Source organism: Falco punctatus (assembly GCF_963210335.1).
Source record: "Falco punctatus genome assembly, chromosome: 9".
Lineage (NCBI taxonomy): Eukaryota > Metazoa > Chordata > Aves > Falconiformes > Falconidae > Falco > Falco punctatus.
The window spans coordinates 43,687,136-43,704,941 of NC_137589.1; the positions used below are offsets into that span (position 1 = coordinate 43,687,136).

The 17,806-nt window shown below is 39.2% G+C and overlaps 1 protein-coding gene across 1 annotated transcript in view; it reads right to left on the reverse strand.

Annotated features, from left to right (window-relative positions):
- RABGAP1 (RAB GTPase activating protein 1) overlaps positions 1-17,806 on the reverse strand; it is a 74,181-nt gene that overhangs the window by 43,997 nt on the left and 12,378 nt on the right. The window contains exons 3-12 of the mRNA XM_080402475.1: positions 16,666-16,900; positions 15,898-16,102; positions 15,097-15,271; positions 14,542-14,699; positions 10,917-11,027; positions 9,790-9,856; positions 8,161-8,263; positions 6,793-6,962; positions 3,882-4,056; positions 1,996-2,089 (exon numbers count right to left, since the gene is read on the reverse strand). Coding sequence (XP_080258601.1) covers positions 1,996-2,089; positions 3,882-4,056; positions 6,793-6,962; positions 8,161-8,263; positions 9,790-9,856; positions 10,917-11,027; positions 14,542-14,699; positions 15,097-15,271; positions 15,898-16,102; positions 16,666-16,900 — 1,493 coding nt within the window. The remainder of the gene's footprint in view (positions 1-1,995; positions 2,090-3,881; positions 4,057-6,792; positions 6,963-8,160; positions 8,264-9,789; positions 9,857-10,916; positions 11,028-14,541; positions 14,700-15,096; positions 15,272-15,897; positions 16,103-16,665; positions 16,901-17,806) is intronic.

The window sequence follows — 17,806 nt, forward strand, 5'->3', positions numbered from 1 at the left end:
CACAGCAATCTGGAGACTAACGATGCAGATATTTAAATCACTGTATATCGCACAGAACCTGGTACCATAATGTCCTCCTCCACTTTGTTTTCTCTAAACAGAATCAACTATAATATTTATATAATAATTACATTTATACCAATGTACCTTCATATCTATAGACTTAAAGATCATATATTTAGAGAGCATTTATTGTATTTTTATAATATATAATTAATTTTTAAAATTATATAAAATACTTGTTATATCCCAAATACCCAAATTCCTTGTAAAGGCCTACGAAACTGCTTCTGACCTCAGATCAGAACAAGTACAACAGTAATTCCAATGAATAGTCTACATGAACTGTAAAGCTGCAGACTATAAGCCCCACACTAGTAGGTTCTTCCAAACTCTTTCGAAATAAGAAAATTGTGTGACTCAGCAATTACAAAATATGAGCCAAATATTATTTCGAAATCACAACATACCAATGCATTTTTAATTACTATACAAATCTAATGACAGAATTTTAAAAACTAGCATGAAAATACCTGAACTCTGATTTTTTTTATGATTTTCAATCCTCTTATGTTAAAAGCTCAAGGATCATTACTTCCAAATACTCATTTTTAGTTAAGAAGCAAAGCCCTTTAACACATATTAAAGTTGTTGCCAGCATTAGCACAGAAGCACTTCACATCCTCTTAGAGCTGCCAAAACATTTTCAATGGGAGTCAGGTGGCTTAATTATCTTTGAGCCCTTGGAAGAATTACACAAAAAAATTCAAGTTGAAAGGAACTTTCTCACAGCAGCAGATGCATAGAGCTCATCTGTTAAAGATGTTTCTGTAAGTCTAAGAGAGGGAGGGAAAAGGGATCATATATCATTTCACCACAGCCTTCCCCTTCTTACTACCAAATTAGCGCCATATATTAGTTCAAAACCAAACTGGAAGTAAAAGTACTTATTCAAACAAGTACCAAGTAACTGCAGAAAATAAGAAATGCTAAATTGTTGTAATCTTAAAAAGAATCCTGGCTAAGTGGTCACATCAATACTTTTCCTCATCCAAAATGCACGACTTCAGACTAATCTCTGCTGTCCTACTCCTTAGATCCAATATTCTGTTCAGACCTTGGTTTGCTGGACACCACCTGCCCTGCTCCTCAGCAACGTTAAGAAACAGAAGGTAACAACCAAAGCCAGAGTCAAAATGCAGCATATTTGAGCTCAAGCTGATGTGGTGCCTGTCATTCCACTTCACAGAAAAAAACAACCAAAAAACCAACCCCCAAACAAATAAACAACTGAATTTTGCAATAAGCACCATCGCTTTCTTAGAACTGCTCAGGCTACTTCAAGATGAATAAAGGAGCCTTCCTGAAAGGAGGACAGGTGTCGCATTAGCAACTTGACTGTCAAGAAACACTCTTCTTGTAAATTGGCATTTTCTAGGAAAAAAAACAGAAGAGCTCGTATACTTCCTTCTTGGCAGGCTCTGGAACCATCTTCCTTTAGATAGGGGAGGAAAAGCATCTCCACTATCCAAGTACAGATCTCCCATATTCTTAAGCTACAGTTACTAAGATATGACAGCTGCAGGAAAAATTGGCTGCGAACTACATCAGAATTACAAAGAGGAATGGAAGTGATCTATGCAAAATAAAGATAAAGGAAGAGCTATGTTTTCTTTATACTTTGTTAAGTTTTTCTTTAACAAAATCCCAGTGAAACTCACAGAAAAGTAAAATGCTTATTTGAATAGAGAAACACTTAGAGACACAGCACAAGTAAATTTCTATTCAAGCATGCACTCAACAATTAAAATACTCACAATATCCTCTGAAGAAATCTGAAAACACAAAGCCACAGAATAAGGGGGTTTGTGGGGATGAGAGAGGACTAAATCCATACTGATCTCATCTCAACTGGCTTCTGGAAATAGCAACAAAAAGTCCAAGCAGAAGGAGCAAACAGAACACGAGCATTCAGCATGTGATACTGCCACTTACCATTTGGACAGCAGCTCTCCCCACGTCTCGAGAATTTTTTCTGCACACTCTTTGGAAACATCTCCAGAACCACTTAAGAGTGGTTCATCATTGTCTGCCAACAAAACAGAGGAGATCTATGAGACCAACACTCATCACTCCACCTCTGCAGATTTAAATGCTGCTCTCAGCTGTGTCACTGTGTGGCAAGAGCTCACTCCCCCTCGTCTGGGGGTGCAGCACTGTGTGCCTGACACAGACCAGCAGGAGTAGCCCCTTCTCAGGGGCGCACAGAGATGTGACGAGAGGCAGAAGACAAGCAGCAACATGTGAAATTCTGGCTAAAAATCTCACAAAAACAATTTACCATGAGGGTGGCCAAACCAATACAAGGGCCCAGAGAGGTTGTGGAAACCGCATCATTGGATGACAGTCAAAACCCAACAGCACAAGGTCTTGAACAAGCTATCTGAATTGCCTGAATCTATCTGGCTGGATTCACAGCGAGTGGGACGCATGATTAGAGAGACCCCCAGAGGTCCCTTCCCACTGAAGTAATTCTATTCTTCTACCTCCAACTTTTGGAAGACTACAAAAATTCTCAAAGAGCAGAACTTTCTGTATATGAAAAGCTACAATACTCATTGAAGCAAAAAAGACAATAAAATCAATGTGGTGCCACTGAGCAGCCACAGACTTGCCATGCTGTTGCACATCCATGAAAGTCCACAAGGTATTCTACTTTTAATTGTTTTGTACTTTTACTTTGCTAGCATTTTTTGGTAACTCCCCTGGCTTAAATTAAACAGCTTTTTGAATGAAATGCGTTCAAAAATTAGGTGGAGGGGGAGGATTAGCATAATCACAGTTAACTCTTTTTGAAAGCAATACTAACTCATGCACTCCTAGATATTTTTAAACAGAGCAAGTATCATATATAAAAACTATATTTCATTGATCAGTAATCAACATTGGTTCTGCATTATTGAGGAAATACATTCTTTTTCATTAAATCTTTCTCAGCTGACACCTGAACTTGTCAGCAAACTCTTGCAATGCTGCAAGTCATACCAACAGTAAACAAAATATGTGTGTGTTCCTGGTCTAGAAGAGAATACCATGGTGGTTTAGTGTCGTGGTTAGAAATTGCTTATGAATCACACATTGCAAAAGAGTTAATTTTCAAACCACTACCTCCTCCCGCCACCCACCTCCCCCAGAAAAAAAAGAAAAAAAAAGAAAAAAGGAAATTAAAGCACAGAAATGAAACAATTCAGTCAAGGTCACATAGAAGACCAGTAGAAAAAGTTACAAGCAGAAACTCAAGTCATCTGCATTTCAGCTCAGAGCTGTAAGGCCAGATGTTTATATACTCAGAACTAGCCCATATTTTGGCTTCAGAGAATTTTTAGAAAAATGAATACAGATCTTGAAAATGCATGAAGTTTCAAGCTGGGTAAGTCCTGGTACAGTTTTGTGTATTACAGATGTCTATACTCGCCCCTTCACTAAAGCATGATGCACGCTAATATTTCCAAATAATACCAGCTTCTCATCTTCACTCTCAAATCTGTTCACAGCTGCTCGGGGAGGGGCAGAAGCTACATGATAATCCCAAATTTTTAACAGCCTCTTTTCACATTGTTCCAAATATATCAGAGTGGAGGCTTCAGAGGCCTGGGCTGAGAAAAGCACAGACACAGAAGTGTCAGACAAGGGAGAGGCTGATCCAGGAATGCGGGGGTACTGGTTATTGAATACTTACAGCATTAAAAAAAACAAAACAAAACCAAAAAACATCAGCAGGCCAGATTCCGACTGGAAAGGATTCAACTTGTTTCATAACTACATTATTTACCAACCGTCCTTTCCCTTACAGTATGCAAAGCATACAATCCACTCCTTACCTTCCTCTTCATCATCCTCTGGAGGAGAAGGAATCATGGAGCCCTGTGACCCTGACTGGGGCAGGTGAAGCGAGGGGCTTGCTGTAGTTTTTCTTCTCTCCCTCTCCGATTCGCTTTCTAGGCACACAACCTCATACAATGTGTCGGAGTTGTTCTTTCTGTCCTTTTGCTTTATCTAGGAAACAAATTTCATTTTCCTGAGAAAAGCCGTGCAAATGCCCAGATTAGTGCGTGTAAGGCTCTGCCTTCTCTTTCTGGCATATGAGAGCTGAGAAATAATTTTTATCACAACCTCCAGCGAGGAACACTCAACCCTTGCAGCACCCAAGGCATCGCGCACACCTGCAAGCGCCTCTGCCCCTCACACCCTCGAACAAGCCGCACGCTTCCGCGCCAGAGGCGTGAGGAAGATCTGTTCTAGCTGGAGCAGGAGCCTTACTCAGGGCTGCCGTCCATGGGTAGCTCATCTGTTCAACCATAAACGGCCTGGACACACACAAAGATTCCTAAAGCTGTAAAAGCATCTGTCCAACAAACAGCCTCAAGAGAGGAAGGCTCCTCAATGCGAAGCAACTCTGCCTTTCTTTAAACATCAGTGGAAAACTAAAAGCAAAACCTTTAAAATTATGTCTGATTTCTCTCTTTAACTTTCTGGGGATACTGATGGTGGGAAAAGGACAGTTTTACTAAAAAGCTGTTTATTGTCCCACCATGGCAATTGTCTTTAGCAATGCTTCTAAGTCATCTGTCAGTATACACATGGCTGCAGGAACACAAGCTGTTGAGTCCCAAAGTTTATCATGCAGCCCTGTTTTCTCCTTAATTTTCAATGCCTTGATACCTTCCTTTCAGTTCAAGGAAGGTTTTTCTTTGTGAAGTGGTTCTAAAACTTTAATATAGTCTAAGGATTTATATTTTTTTTTCATAAATGAATAAAAATAGAGTACAAGAGGGAAGGTGAAGAAAAGAGGGAAGATTTATAATTATATTCTAAGCTCTCAGTGCTCAATTTTATCCTTTGGAGTATTAAAAATGAAGAGAAATGCATCAAAACTAAAAATGACTAAATCACTAAATGTAATCTGAGCAAATAAAATCCCTCCGCTTTCACCATTTCCGAATAAAGAAACACTGCCAAAGTAAGATAAGCCAATTCTACACAGCTGTATTTTTAATAGGCTAATCATGACTCCATAGAAACAGGTTTCCCTTCCAGGCTTATCAGGCAGTACATTCTATATTTGTTGCTTCCACTATGAATGTTGATAATCTTCCATTAGTAAACACTGGAAGTTGGATAACCTGACAGTGCCTGTGGAAAAAAGAGAATTAGCTAAGATAAGTCACAATGCCTGTGAATTTGGTAAGACAAAAGATACAGAATTAGCTAAGTAAGATAAGCTTCCTTTAAACTGCCAAACAGAAAAAGCAACTTTTAGAGGCTATAGAATATTTATAGCCCAACAACTTTCACTGTTCAACATCTCCATTGTTCACCTCAAAAATATCCTAAACAAAAAGACTGATTTAATCTGTGAAGAATTTTTCTAACTTAAATTTTGAAGGAAATTCTGAAGGAAAGTTTCCAAAATGTTTATTCATGCTTTACATAAAGACTAGGACATACACAAAAAAGAATCCTTAGTGAACCTTTACTCTTTATTACTACCAAGATGCCATTATTTGCTAGCACTGTCAGAGAAGTGCAAAAAGAACTAAGAAAAGCCTCTTATTTCATTCAAAACCTCTCTCAAAAAAAAAAAAAAGAATTTATCAAGAAATCAGGACTCCAACCTCACTTTTTTGGGCTGCGCCCAGAATTATTCAGTCTTGAGAGTGCATGTAACATCCACATTGTTACCTATGTATTTCTATTTCTTTAAAAAGGACTCTCTTTTCAGAACAATAATTTCTAAAGCAGGAGGATGGCAGCTACTTCAAGTATATCTCTTTAGTGACTTGGACCTTCAACTTTCCAGCCTTATTTTGAGAGTAAGTTATTGCTTTGTACTGTTACTTGGAATATCCTGGACAGAAATAATCCTTTCCTTTTCAGTATATAGGATAAAAAAGTAAGTTGGAAAAAACAGTACAGGGTTTTTTTTAAAGTTCTAGGGATTTTCTGTGGTTGCTTGGATTTTTTTTTCCTCAGGGCAAACCTGGGCTGTGTGTGAAATCTCTGCTTCCAACCACGTGCAAAGGGGAAGATAGCTTTCCACCAAAAATCTTTTTTACCTCCTAATTTCATGTGGATGTTTGTTCATGTAAAAAAAAAAAAAGTTGGATTTGTATGATAAAAATCAATGTAGTGACATATCAGATATAATGTCACCAGGATTATATTAAAGCGTTTTTTTCTTTCAACCCTTAATTTTCACATACTTACCCTACTAAACCGTTATTGCAAGCTACTCAGCATCACCCCAGTATGCAGATAAATCCTCTGTTCCTTCTACTTCTGTGGTTTGGCTGGGAAATCCATAAGCCTCTACGTAACTTCACAACCTCATCAAAGCTACCAAAATTTGCTTTGAAATGAGGACACCCAGCTTTTTGTGGGAACTTTAGATAGCCACCACAATTAGCATAATGAAGGACAGCTTTTCTAAAATTAAAAAGCATTTATTGTACTTCTTTGACCCAGAAGCAAAATGTTGAAATATGAACATTAGTAAACATTTTACCAGTCATAGAGAGGAAAAAAACAGAGTGAAATTCTGATCTGCCAATGGGCACTAATAACTACAATTTATCTTTACCACCAATGCACTTGTATTTATTCAGTATTACACCACAAACCTACCTCTCAAGTATCAAAACAATATAACTGACCATACCACAGCTATATTTGAAAAATAAACTTGCCAAATGCCAAAGTAACTGTATATATATTTTTTTTTTAAAGCGTTACCTGTTTCAATTTCAGAAAAAAATTTTCAGTAGAGCTACGTTTGCTGAAGGGCCAGAACAATCTCTCATTAGGTGAACAAACTCTGACTTTAGTCTCCAAAATGAATCGAACAGGTTCCTGAACCTCAGTTATCACCAAATCCACAGCGGTAGTCATGAACAATACTTTATCTAGAGAAAAAAACCAAAGTGATAGAATTAAAGAAATTTCATACAAAATATTCCATAATATTTCTCTTACTAACATGAAAGAACAAAAGAAACTTTTGCAGAATACAATTTCCCCCCTAATTCAACAACTCAAAAACCTAGAATTTTCAAAACAGTAAAATAAGATGACTAAGCACTATACCCTAGAGAGTAAGGAAACTTAAGTCTTCAAGCCAAGAAAATTATCTTGTTAAAAGAGAATAAAATTTTTACTTTTTCAAATCCCAGTGAAATGTATCAAAAATCTTAATTAAACATTATAAAGGGTCTATATACTTAACTCCATGGTGCAGATCTCTTGCCATATAACCTAACTACATTCTAATTGTTTTTTGGTTTTAGAAGTTACTGCGACAACATTTAAGTCCCACCATATTAAAAGTAGCATTTAAGACCATCTCAGCTGTGAGATTCAGAAAGTTGGCTATACAGTATGATGCTCCAAAAGGAGGCAACTGGATTCAGTGACCTATGAGATCTCTTCTGGTCCTAAATGATAAATGGTGTCCTTCAGGCAGGATGGCATTCAATCTAGTAATAGATTGTACCCAGCTGTACTCAGCAGCTGACTCCCATGACTTTTCCCAGTTCCCATTAACTTCGCCAATCTCTGGCATGCAACTGTGACAATAGATTGAAAAGATGATAATTCAGCTGACATCTTAAAAGAAGCAATGACAGATCGGTTTCAGGGCTCAAGAGCAATGCAGCATCAGCTATTTACAGATTAAAACACTCCCAACTGTATTTTCAAAGGTACGGGAATCCTTCTTTTTTAATTAGTATCTTGGGATTCAGAAAAATCTGAACTGACCACAGAAACTAAGCAAAGAAATCTGCAGTAGTTATTCAGTACAATTCTTGATGGGATTCTTACGAAGACATAATGGTGTGCAAAGCATCTGCATCCTGTCCTCACACCTACACAGCCTCCTACTAGGATACAGTTATTGCTACAAGGTATTATTGAACACAGGAGTTTTCTTCCAGCCTTCAGTTTTGCTTAGGTATTCACATTACATCTGGCATCCTACTTTCATACTAGGGGAGATTCTCAGAAAGTCTTTTTGCAGGATTCATCTTAAAGACAGAATTGATCCGATGCCCAGTGTGTGAGTCATTTGCCCTGGCTAGGGATAGCATCTGGCACAGTTCATACCTTTTGGCGTTTCTTCATTTACAAACTGGAAGTGCGGAGATTTTTGATTCCAGCTCCCAGTGATCACATATGATTTCCCATCAGAACTTTTACCCATGGACTCCTGGAAACAAGGTAAGTTTATGTATTTTTATTTAAATGAAAGAAATCTCTATATTATGAAGTCTCAGCCCCAAAAAACAGCTACTGCACTGGCAAGAGAAGGAGAAGTGTCTGAAATCCATGTGACATAGTCCTGTAACAGACATATTTCTGAAGAACAGATTTCCAATGCAATCTTTGGTCTCCTTGCTGATAACACAAAAAGGCCAATTAATAATAATTGTTATATATATGTATATGGTATGAACATGTGTCTAGTGAGACCTGAAGACCAATAGCTCAATTTGGAGGTGCCCATTTGACACAACTTTCAGCTCACAGAGGCGTAGGTAAGATCACAGCCAAGTACTTTGAAGCACAGGACTCCAGGCTACAAAGGCTTTGCTTTTTTGTTGCTGTTTGGGACAAAAAAAAAAAAAAACAAACACAAAAAAAACCCAAACGAAAAAATCAGGGGGAAAAATCCCCACAAACAAGAAAAGAAACACCTTTTCACGCTTCTTTTAAGCTGTTCTGGAAAACCCAAGGCAATCCACTCATTCTGGTCTCACTTTGCATCATTCAGTCTCTGACTGACAGCTGCCTGAGCGGTAAAGCATTTAAACATATAAGGCTTTAATCATGAACTTAGGGATGTAGTTCATTGCCTCTTAATACAAGAAAACAAATTAAATCAGAACACTCTCCTACAAGCTGCTGAACTTGTAAAGTTGGCAGATATTTCACATCAACACACCTTCTACTTCACTATCATACTTTAATACACCAGACATGCTTTAGTTTACCCTAAGCAGCTATTTTCTAAAATAAATTTTATTCTAAAACATCTTGAGATCCAGCTTTATTCAGCATTAAAAACACATGTTATTCAGGTATTCAGAATCAAGTCAATGTTTTATCTTTAGTGTTCAGCATGTCTGTTTTCCCACCAACCTCATTTTCTGGGCAATTCAAAGCCTGGTATAAAGCACAATTATTCACGTAGCATTGTACCTTTTTGGCTACTCACAACTGTAACGAGCATGCACTTCATAAATATCAGCAAGTTTGTTTTCGCAACACACGTGTGGTCAGATGATCTCTATCATCATTTTATAGATGGCAAAGTGAGTCATAAAATAGAGCTCTCTAACTCTCAGTGTTAAATATGAAGCCACGCGGGCCTCAACTTTTATAGTAGTAAGTACACTGTAAAACTTTTTATGTTGAAAGTACGGCTCTTCAATATTCAGCACTTCCAAAAGTAAGGTTCCATGTTTCTTTCTTTAGGCCCCAAACCAAAACCAGCCATAACTGACTGCAAAACCAGGCAACTCCCCTGACCAAGCATCAGGACATACTCTAATTCCGTAGCAGAGGCAGGGGTTCAACGCAGCTGCCCAAAGCCTCACCCTCCACAGCATAAGCTACAGCATCAATCCCCATCAACAAGCGTGCTTAAGCGTCTAAATCTTTTCTGTCTATCCTGAGATCGTGCACAATCATAATAAAAATTATTACTGAATACTGTCAATGAAAGATCCTTACCAAATCCAAAAGGTGCATGTCACCGCTCCGAACATCTTTCCCACGGCTAAGGAGAAGGCCAAAACATCTGCAAACCCAGACAAAAAAATTAAATTGCAAAAGTTAGACTTACTCGTAAACAAACCATTAACATTCCTCATCTAAATATTCGCTGTCATACATGACAACCAGCCCATGAATCCAGTAACACATGTCAACAAACCTTGACTTTTGAAAGCAGCATCAAGCAAAACAATGTCAAGCCAGTATTACAAACATTGAGTAAGGTTTCATAAGCTTATTTACAGTATGATTTTACCCTGCCTACAACAGCCTGGAAAGTTGTTCCATTATCTTTGTTTGCAAGAAACCGACACTGCTAACAAGGGCTCCCTACCCCACAGGACACCTTGGCCTGCATTCTTCTCCCCTTTTGGTTTTTTTTGGTAGACATATTTGCATAGATTTACCCTTTGATACAGACAAGAATTAGATGAAGCACAAAGACCTGTCTTTTTGAGTTCATTTTGCAAAAACTTGCGGCCCACAGTGATGTATTGCACCCCAGCCCCCGGTGTACCACACTGTCCTGCACTACGTTTCCGACAGCAAAGGCTGGGAGAAGCGGCACCTTTTCTCTATAGTACGAGCAGCACCGAACTCTGTCAGTAGTCAAAAACTGCTGTTTATTTTTAAGCAGTGAAAGACTTGAAGTCTGAGCTCTCCCCTTCCCTACACGGATGCTTCATGTTCCAGAATTCCAGACTGTGGCAGGTGCAAAGTGCACTTACAACAATATTGTCAGATGCCACAAGGAAAGCCTCAGCATTTAAGACAAACTGGCCACTGCAAATAAAAGCGGTATGTTTTTTAAGAAAGGTTTTGAAATGGCTATTTAGAGGGGATGTGACCTCTGATTCTGCAACCAGATCTGTGCAAGATTTGCCTGTGCCTGCATTGTGTCCCCTGCCACGCATGTGCTGAACAAACCGATCTGATCTTCTGCGCAATCCCACTCAAGAGAGATGGGCGGCGTTAAATTATACAAATGGAGTGTGCATAAAACAATTAATAATCTGCTGCCTCAGAGGAAAGAACGCAAAACATCAAACAGATAAAGAATTAAAAATAATAATCAGTGAACATACCTCTCAATAGCAAGTTCTTTGTTAGTTGTCTGTTGGACATAAATCACTATCTTCTTATCAGTTCCTTGGCGGAGTTTAAAGCATTGCCTGTCCTTGTCTTTGGGAACCGCACTGTTATTTATCAGGAAAGGAAAAAAAAACTCAGATCGTCATTTATATGTATTCCTTGCATGCATCAAAACCAGCATCAGACACTTGGGTGAAGCCAGCTTCTTACACAAAAGTACTCAAGACCTTCCTTCCTTGCACAATGAAACAAGCAATATGAAAGGAAGTGCAACATAATTAGGTGAAAACCAAGGACAGTTTTCAAAACATACACTGTGACTTTCTACTGCGTGGCATAGTGTTGTGAGACTTCCAGCAGCACTTCAAGAAAGTTTCTAAATACTGATTCCCCATGTAACCTGCCAGTATTATCTGTAAGCAATTACTTACAAGAAACTCCATACTGCTTGCTTTCACAAGGGACGCGTCTGCCATGGTACATGATAAACCACCAAGCCAAGAGAGTGCACCAGCCTTTAGACTACTTCCCTTATTTTTTCTCTACAGAGCCCCTTCTCCTAAATGCTGCAAAGAGACCCCTGAACGCCAATATGCACCCTAAAGTTTTAGCACCAGCATTGTCTGCTGAGCAGCGTAATTGCACTAAACACTGGACAAACTCAGCCTGTTGGGTTTTGACTTTCTAAGTCAACCACATGTTCACTTTTCCCATGGATATATAAATAATCCTTATTTTATTTCAGACTTTCAAACTACGCATTGTCACTCGCAGGAGCTGAAAGCGGACTGTGGAGCACTGCCCATAGTTTAACACCTCCAACGCCATCTGGGTTTGTATTCTGGCAGCAGGTGCTTACCCCGGCCAGGGAATGGCAGTCTGCCTTTAACTGGCAGCAGGAGTTTTGTCTGCATGGCCAGGACATGGATTTCCACATTTACAGCCAGTACGTGCGGTCAGAGCTCATTTTCCTGGCATGGCAGAAGTGCACTAGTAGTGACCCAGGGTGATGAGCGAAGGTAGATGAGCCGAGACAGGTTCTGGTACATTAAGAATTGAGATCAGAGACTGAGTACGTGGAAAGCGTTCTCTCAACTTCCAGGTCTGCACACGAAGGGGCAGTGTCAAACTGGTTCAAGCTTGCTATTTGAACCAAACCCTGTGCTGCACACCCAGCGTGGGTACAATTCTGCTTAGCTGGAGGCAAACATCCGCTTTTCTTCACCTTGTACAGGGTAGGTACATAGCTTTTAAACAAATGCCCTGTTCCAGCCCTAATGCAACTGTGGTTTTGTGGCTGAAAAGGTCCTTAGATACATCCCCACAGCAAAGGCTGTGGTTCAGCCTACCCAGGCTGGTTAGGACTGAAACAGCTCTTCCTTCTGGAAACCATGTAAGCATCAGATCCCAGGCTGGCTTACGCAGGCTGCACCACTGTGGCCATGCTGACATTGGTACCGAGCCAGCAAGACTGAACTTCAGCAGGCGCATCCCTGTGCGCCACAGCCACGCTCCCACCCACCACGGACCCCAGCAGCTGCTGCTGCACCCAAGCCCCAGATCCATCAGCACCTTTCAGCCTCAGAGCCTCAGCCAAATCGTTTTTCAGTTTCAACACTTGAGCAGTCCTCTGGAGTGCTGAATAAATACTGGATTGTTAAATGGGATTTCTTTATTTAATAAATAAAACTTGAGCTGAATGTAAATCCAAGAAGAGAAACATCTCTGAAGCTGTGGCTAGGAGCCAATGCGCTCAACAAGTCAGAGCATTTGGCAGACACACTGTACTGAAATAAAGGCACTTCAGCAATTACAGAACACTATAAATGGTTACATAATACATCTAAGGGCACTATGTATAGGCTAAGCAGACAAAATCTTTTTAGCATAAACTAAAAAAGGTCTTTTTAGAAACCAAGGTTATCCAGCATCAGACTTAACATGAAAACATTAGCTGATACAATGTGAAAATCTGCTCTAATACTCTCACCTTACACCACCACTTGCTAGTAACACCTGGCTCAGGAAAAAAAAATGGAGGAAAAATTAAATTAATTTTTGAGAACTTGGTCAGAAAACAGAACCTGTTAGAAACAGAGGCAAGCTTTGTTCATAAAGCTTTTTTGATACTGATGAAGAAACACTACTTTACAGATCAGAACAGCTGAGTATTTTAATGAAACAATCGTAGCAAACCCAAGGAGAACTAGTATTGATGATCTTTGATAATAAATCGGAATTCTGCCTTCTTTTCTGCTCTTAATAACTAATCCAGAGATCAATCCTAAGACATCACAGGGAAATGGTTACAGATGAAGGATTTATCCTTCATATTCTTAAAATGTATGATGTAACTAGAAGTTCCAATCACAAGGAGGAATACACTATGGGTTTCTACTAGGATAAAAACAACAGCACATCTACATAAGCAATGCCATTCAAGAAATTTGCCTTTCCTGGGCAGCACTGGAAGATTTCAGCTTGAACTATGCAACTGCAATAATACCAAGACACCATCATGTAAAGAGGAAAAAGTCCATCATGGACGGTTTGTTCTGTTACACTTTGCTCTCAAACTTCCCTAGAGAATTCTCTTTGTTCAACATATTTAAGAAAGGCTGAATTGAATTTATCCCATTCACGGAGCAAAAGCAAACCTAATGACCAAAACTAAAATGCAAAGTGATCTTTACATTCCAATATATTAGAACCTTCTGCCTCTACACAAATATCTTTCCTATGACTGTAAGTCAACAACTATTTAAGAAAAGGGTTTAATTAATACTATTTATTATTATTATTGAGTTTTTATATTTTGAATTTTAATATTGAATTATTATAATTGAATTAGAGACACTCTTATCACAAATTCATGATTGTATAGTTATTTTCTGACATCGGGTTGCATACAGACCCAGATGCCTGGAGACAAAAACCACATTATGGACAACTACACCTTTATTTAGTTCTGGAAGAGCAATGTGGGAAGATGTTTGAGATTTCAATCATCAAGCTCTCAGATGATGAAGCAGCACTAGATATTAAAAGTAAATGTGACTTGTGATGAACAGATTTGACTGAATGTTTCTCTGAAAAGTAAATTAAGTTTTTAGGATCAGTAAAATTATCTAAAAATTTGAATTTTTCAGAGTTTCTAGTTTTCTACACCTTCTTTCATGAGACATTATTAAAAACATGTATGCTTACGCCTCCTGCAGTATTCACACAGCCCCAGCACCTTTGAAAATCAGGCCAAAAACAGACACAACGCTGGATCTGAGAGCACAGTCACAATGATGCATTTTCAGCTTCAGCAGCAATTTAGCTGAACACAACTTAAAAAGCATTGCACAGAAAAGGGTTTAAAGACAAAAGAAAAATACAAAATGGAAAAAGCACTCTGCAGGTAGCACCAGGTTCAGTTCAACAACCAAGATGAAATAGTCCACACGGTCACCACTGTTTTACTTCCCAAAAATGTTTTGTCTGGGATTCCTCTAAACTAGAATAAGAAACTTTAAAAAAGGGGATTTAGGGACCACCGCAGGCTCACACTCTCTACTCACTCACTCTCCAACAGAATCAGACACTGTATGCACAGGAATGAAGAAGCTATACCTGAAATAGCCTTTCCCATCATCTTCTTTGATTTCCAGTGACACAGAGAAGGTGAAAATATCACTGTCTGGAGTCTGTGGGGTGGCAATGGCCGAAAGCGGGGTTTGTTTGGCAGAACGACGGAAGGCAGTGGCAAAGCTGTACAGTATTCGGCTCACCTACATTTAGACAGCACCAAAGAAAGATCAGAAAACTACAGACATACAGAATGCAGCAGCTGAAACCGACCTGAATTTTCACTGAAAAATAGAATGAGAAGTAATTATATGAAAATAATTCATTTTCAGCATCTAATTAACTGCTTTTCTACACTTCTTAGAAGGATAAACTATTAAATGTGTGTTCTTATTTCATATCATATATGACTATAATAATAATAATTATAATCATAATAATATGATTATATTCATATTATATAGGTTTCTATAATTAACTTGGGGTAGAAACAAGTCCAAAGTGATGAACTACATTACTTCTGAAGTGCCTGAAATACTTCATTTCAGTAATAACATTTTCATATACATAAGTATCCTCTGACAAAAAGATTCAACTTACAGCCTCTTGGATTTCACATCGGAAGACATGAATCCTGAAGAGTTCTGCATTGTAGTGGCTTTCAGTGAAAGCAAAGCAATCACTTTCAGGGGTTCCATCATGCCCTCGTACACAGAAAAGGATTTTATAGATTGGGTAATTTGCTATTTCTGTGTTTGTCTGAGGATCTAAAAGTCTGTTAAAAGAGAGAGGGAAAAAAACAAAGCTTGCACCTTTATAAGAATTATTTCAGCCAGATAATAACTTGCAAGCTTTAATAATTCAAGCACTACTGGAGAAAGTACATCACAAAGAAACTAGCTCCTGTCATTTACTGCACAGCTTGACCAGAATAATTATATTTAAATTGAACAGCATAAAAAAGTACAATACAACAGTCATTTCCACAAATAATTTCCCCAAAGTTTTAAGGCCACAGGGTTCCAAAAGCTAACTAATATGCAGCAGTGGATAGCCTCCTCCCTGTTAAGCCTTGTCTATCAGCCATTTTCCAGCTCTACAAACTAAGTACTTCCAAGGCTATTTCCAAAGTGTTCATCAATAAGCACTCCCACTACAGCTTTGGAGACACCTTGGATCATCATAATATTTCATACTGATCCTTGGGACAAAAAATGTCTTTGGTAAACAAACTCAAAGCATCACTTTTTCAGATCTCTTTACAACCTGCTTTTTCCCCTAAATGAAATTCGAAGTTGCTCGTGTCTCCTTCCAGGTAAATGGGTAGCTTGTTTCCTTTGCTAAAATGAAGTAAGATTAAAATGCACACAGTCACAGAGTACACCTGAGGGAGCTCCATACCTCACCGTTCCTTCAGAGACATTAGGCACTGACAGAGTCACATCTAAAGAAATCTGGCACTGGCTTCGTAAGATGGACATCATCCTGAGGGCTTCCACTTCACTGCGGGGAGCATTCACAGAGGCACAGCCCAAGTAGGTGAGCTTACTAAACACCACGCTGTCCTCATCTGTCATAGGTGTAAAAGGGCTTAAATCCTCACAGTCTAGGGTGAGACACAAAGTTGAAGGTAAGAAGCAAGACAAGGCATACATAAGGAAATTATCAGATTGAGTCATAACTAGCTAAATGACAAAAGCAACCAAGAAACACATCACAGCAAGTCAGGTCAGGCCAATACACTGCAGGGAAACCCTGCCTGAGAGCCAGTTACTGGTGGCAGAGCACAACACAGCTACCCCAACTATACAACCAGTTCACTCAGAGGCCTTCTTTTACGTATCAGTGCATCAGTTTTCATTACAGCAGTAAGATTGCACAGACGAGCTAAACAGACCAGTATTTTACACAGCCAGGCAAGTAACCATGACATTTCTGCACACACCTCAAGGCTAGTACAAGTGTTTTCAGGAGAGGACAGTTCAGCATATGTTAGCTCTTGTATCACATAACGTGACATTTACCACACTAGGTGATTATAACGGGAAAAACGGGGAAAGGCTGGTGGACACACCCATACCTACATTCTCCTTCCTTTCCCCACAGAAAGCTAGCTCATTCTTGATACCACCAGGCATATCCCCCCCCCCCCCTTTTTTTTTTCCTAACCTCCCTGGGATGGTTTCACTGGCAAACTCATTTCTGGTTTCTGGAGTCCTGCCACCAACACGGGGTTAATGGTAGAGGATGCTGAAGCTTCAAGGACAACAGGTTCTTCCCCATCTCCATCAGTTCTAACTTCTTCTCCATGGTCCCGGTCACTTGACTGATCTTCCATGGGTGGGTCCATCAGCACGTCTTCAAGCTCCCTCTGCAGCTGCTGTTCGCTTCCATTCCCCACAATCTAAGAGCCACAAACAGAGTTGGGACACAAAAAAAGACTGTTCAAATGAAAAGAAACAAACAAACAAACACCAAACCAGAAAAACAACCCCCTCAGGCACAGGGTCATTCATATGGCTTTTTCTGCCAACCAAAGCAGCAGTTAACAAATTTAACGTAGTTGCAACTGTAAACACAAACTGTAACATGCTTTAACAAATCAACAAGCTCAAAGCAGGAATTTTCTAGCACTGGGAAAAGTGAGATTACTTTCAAAGTAGTCTTTAATCACCAGCTACAAAGACTAGCTTATGATGGAAGAAACTTACAGCTGGCCACAGCCCAATGGTCCATAATAATTCTCAGAACAGTACCAGAAAGGGCCAAACATAATTAAATATGCTATATGGTCCATGGGCAAGATAGCAAGGTTTCACAGGACGAGAAGAATCTGGAACAGGATCCTGCCATCACGCTGAGGAGAAGAGGTAGTGTTTTAATTCCTAACACTCATCTACAGCCTGACTTGGCTCACTGAAGTCAATGTGAAAACATGAAGCAACCTAATTGGTGCAAAATTATGTCCTAAGCTAAAAAGGGCACCAAGACATTAATTTCAGGAAACTCTTAGGTACTGTATCTGAGGAAACCCTTTGTCTATTCTTCTGCAATTATTTGGGAAGTGACTGATGCTTTACGTAGTTTAGAAATTACACATGGAAATGAGTTTACAGAAGTGTTTTACCAGATGGAAGTCAGAGAAAGGTACTTTGTTCCAACACTTGAGCTGCTGCTGGTTATTATTGTTGGCACCAAACCTCAACCCTACGAGCAGATATGCATTTCTATATCCTTATGCATCTGTAAGCTTACCGACTTAAGACGCTACACGCAAGCTAATAAAATCCAAATTGTGCAACTAGCCCAA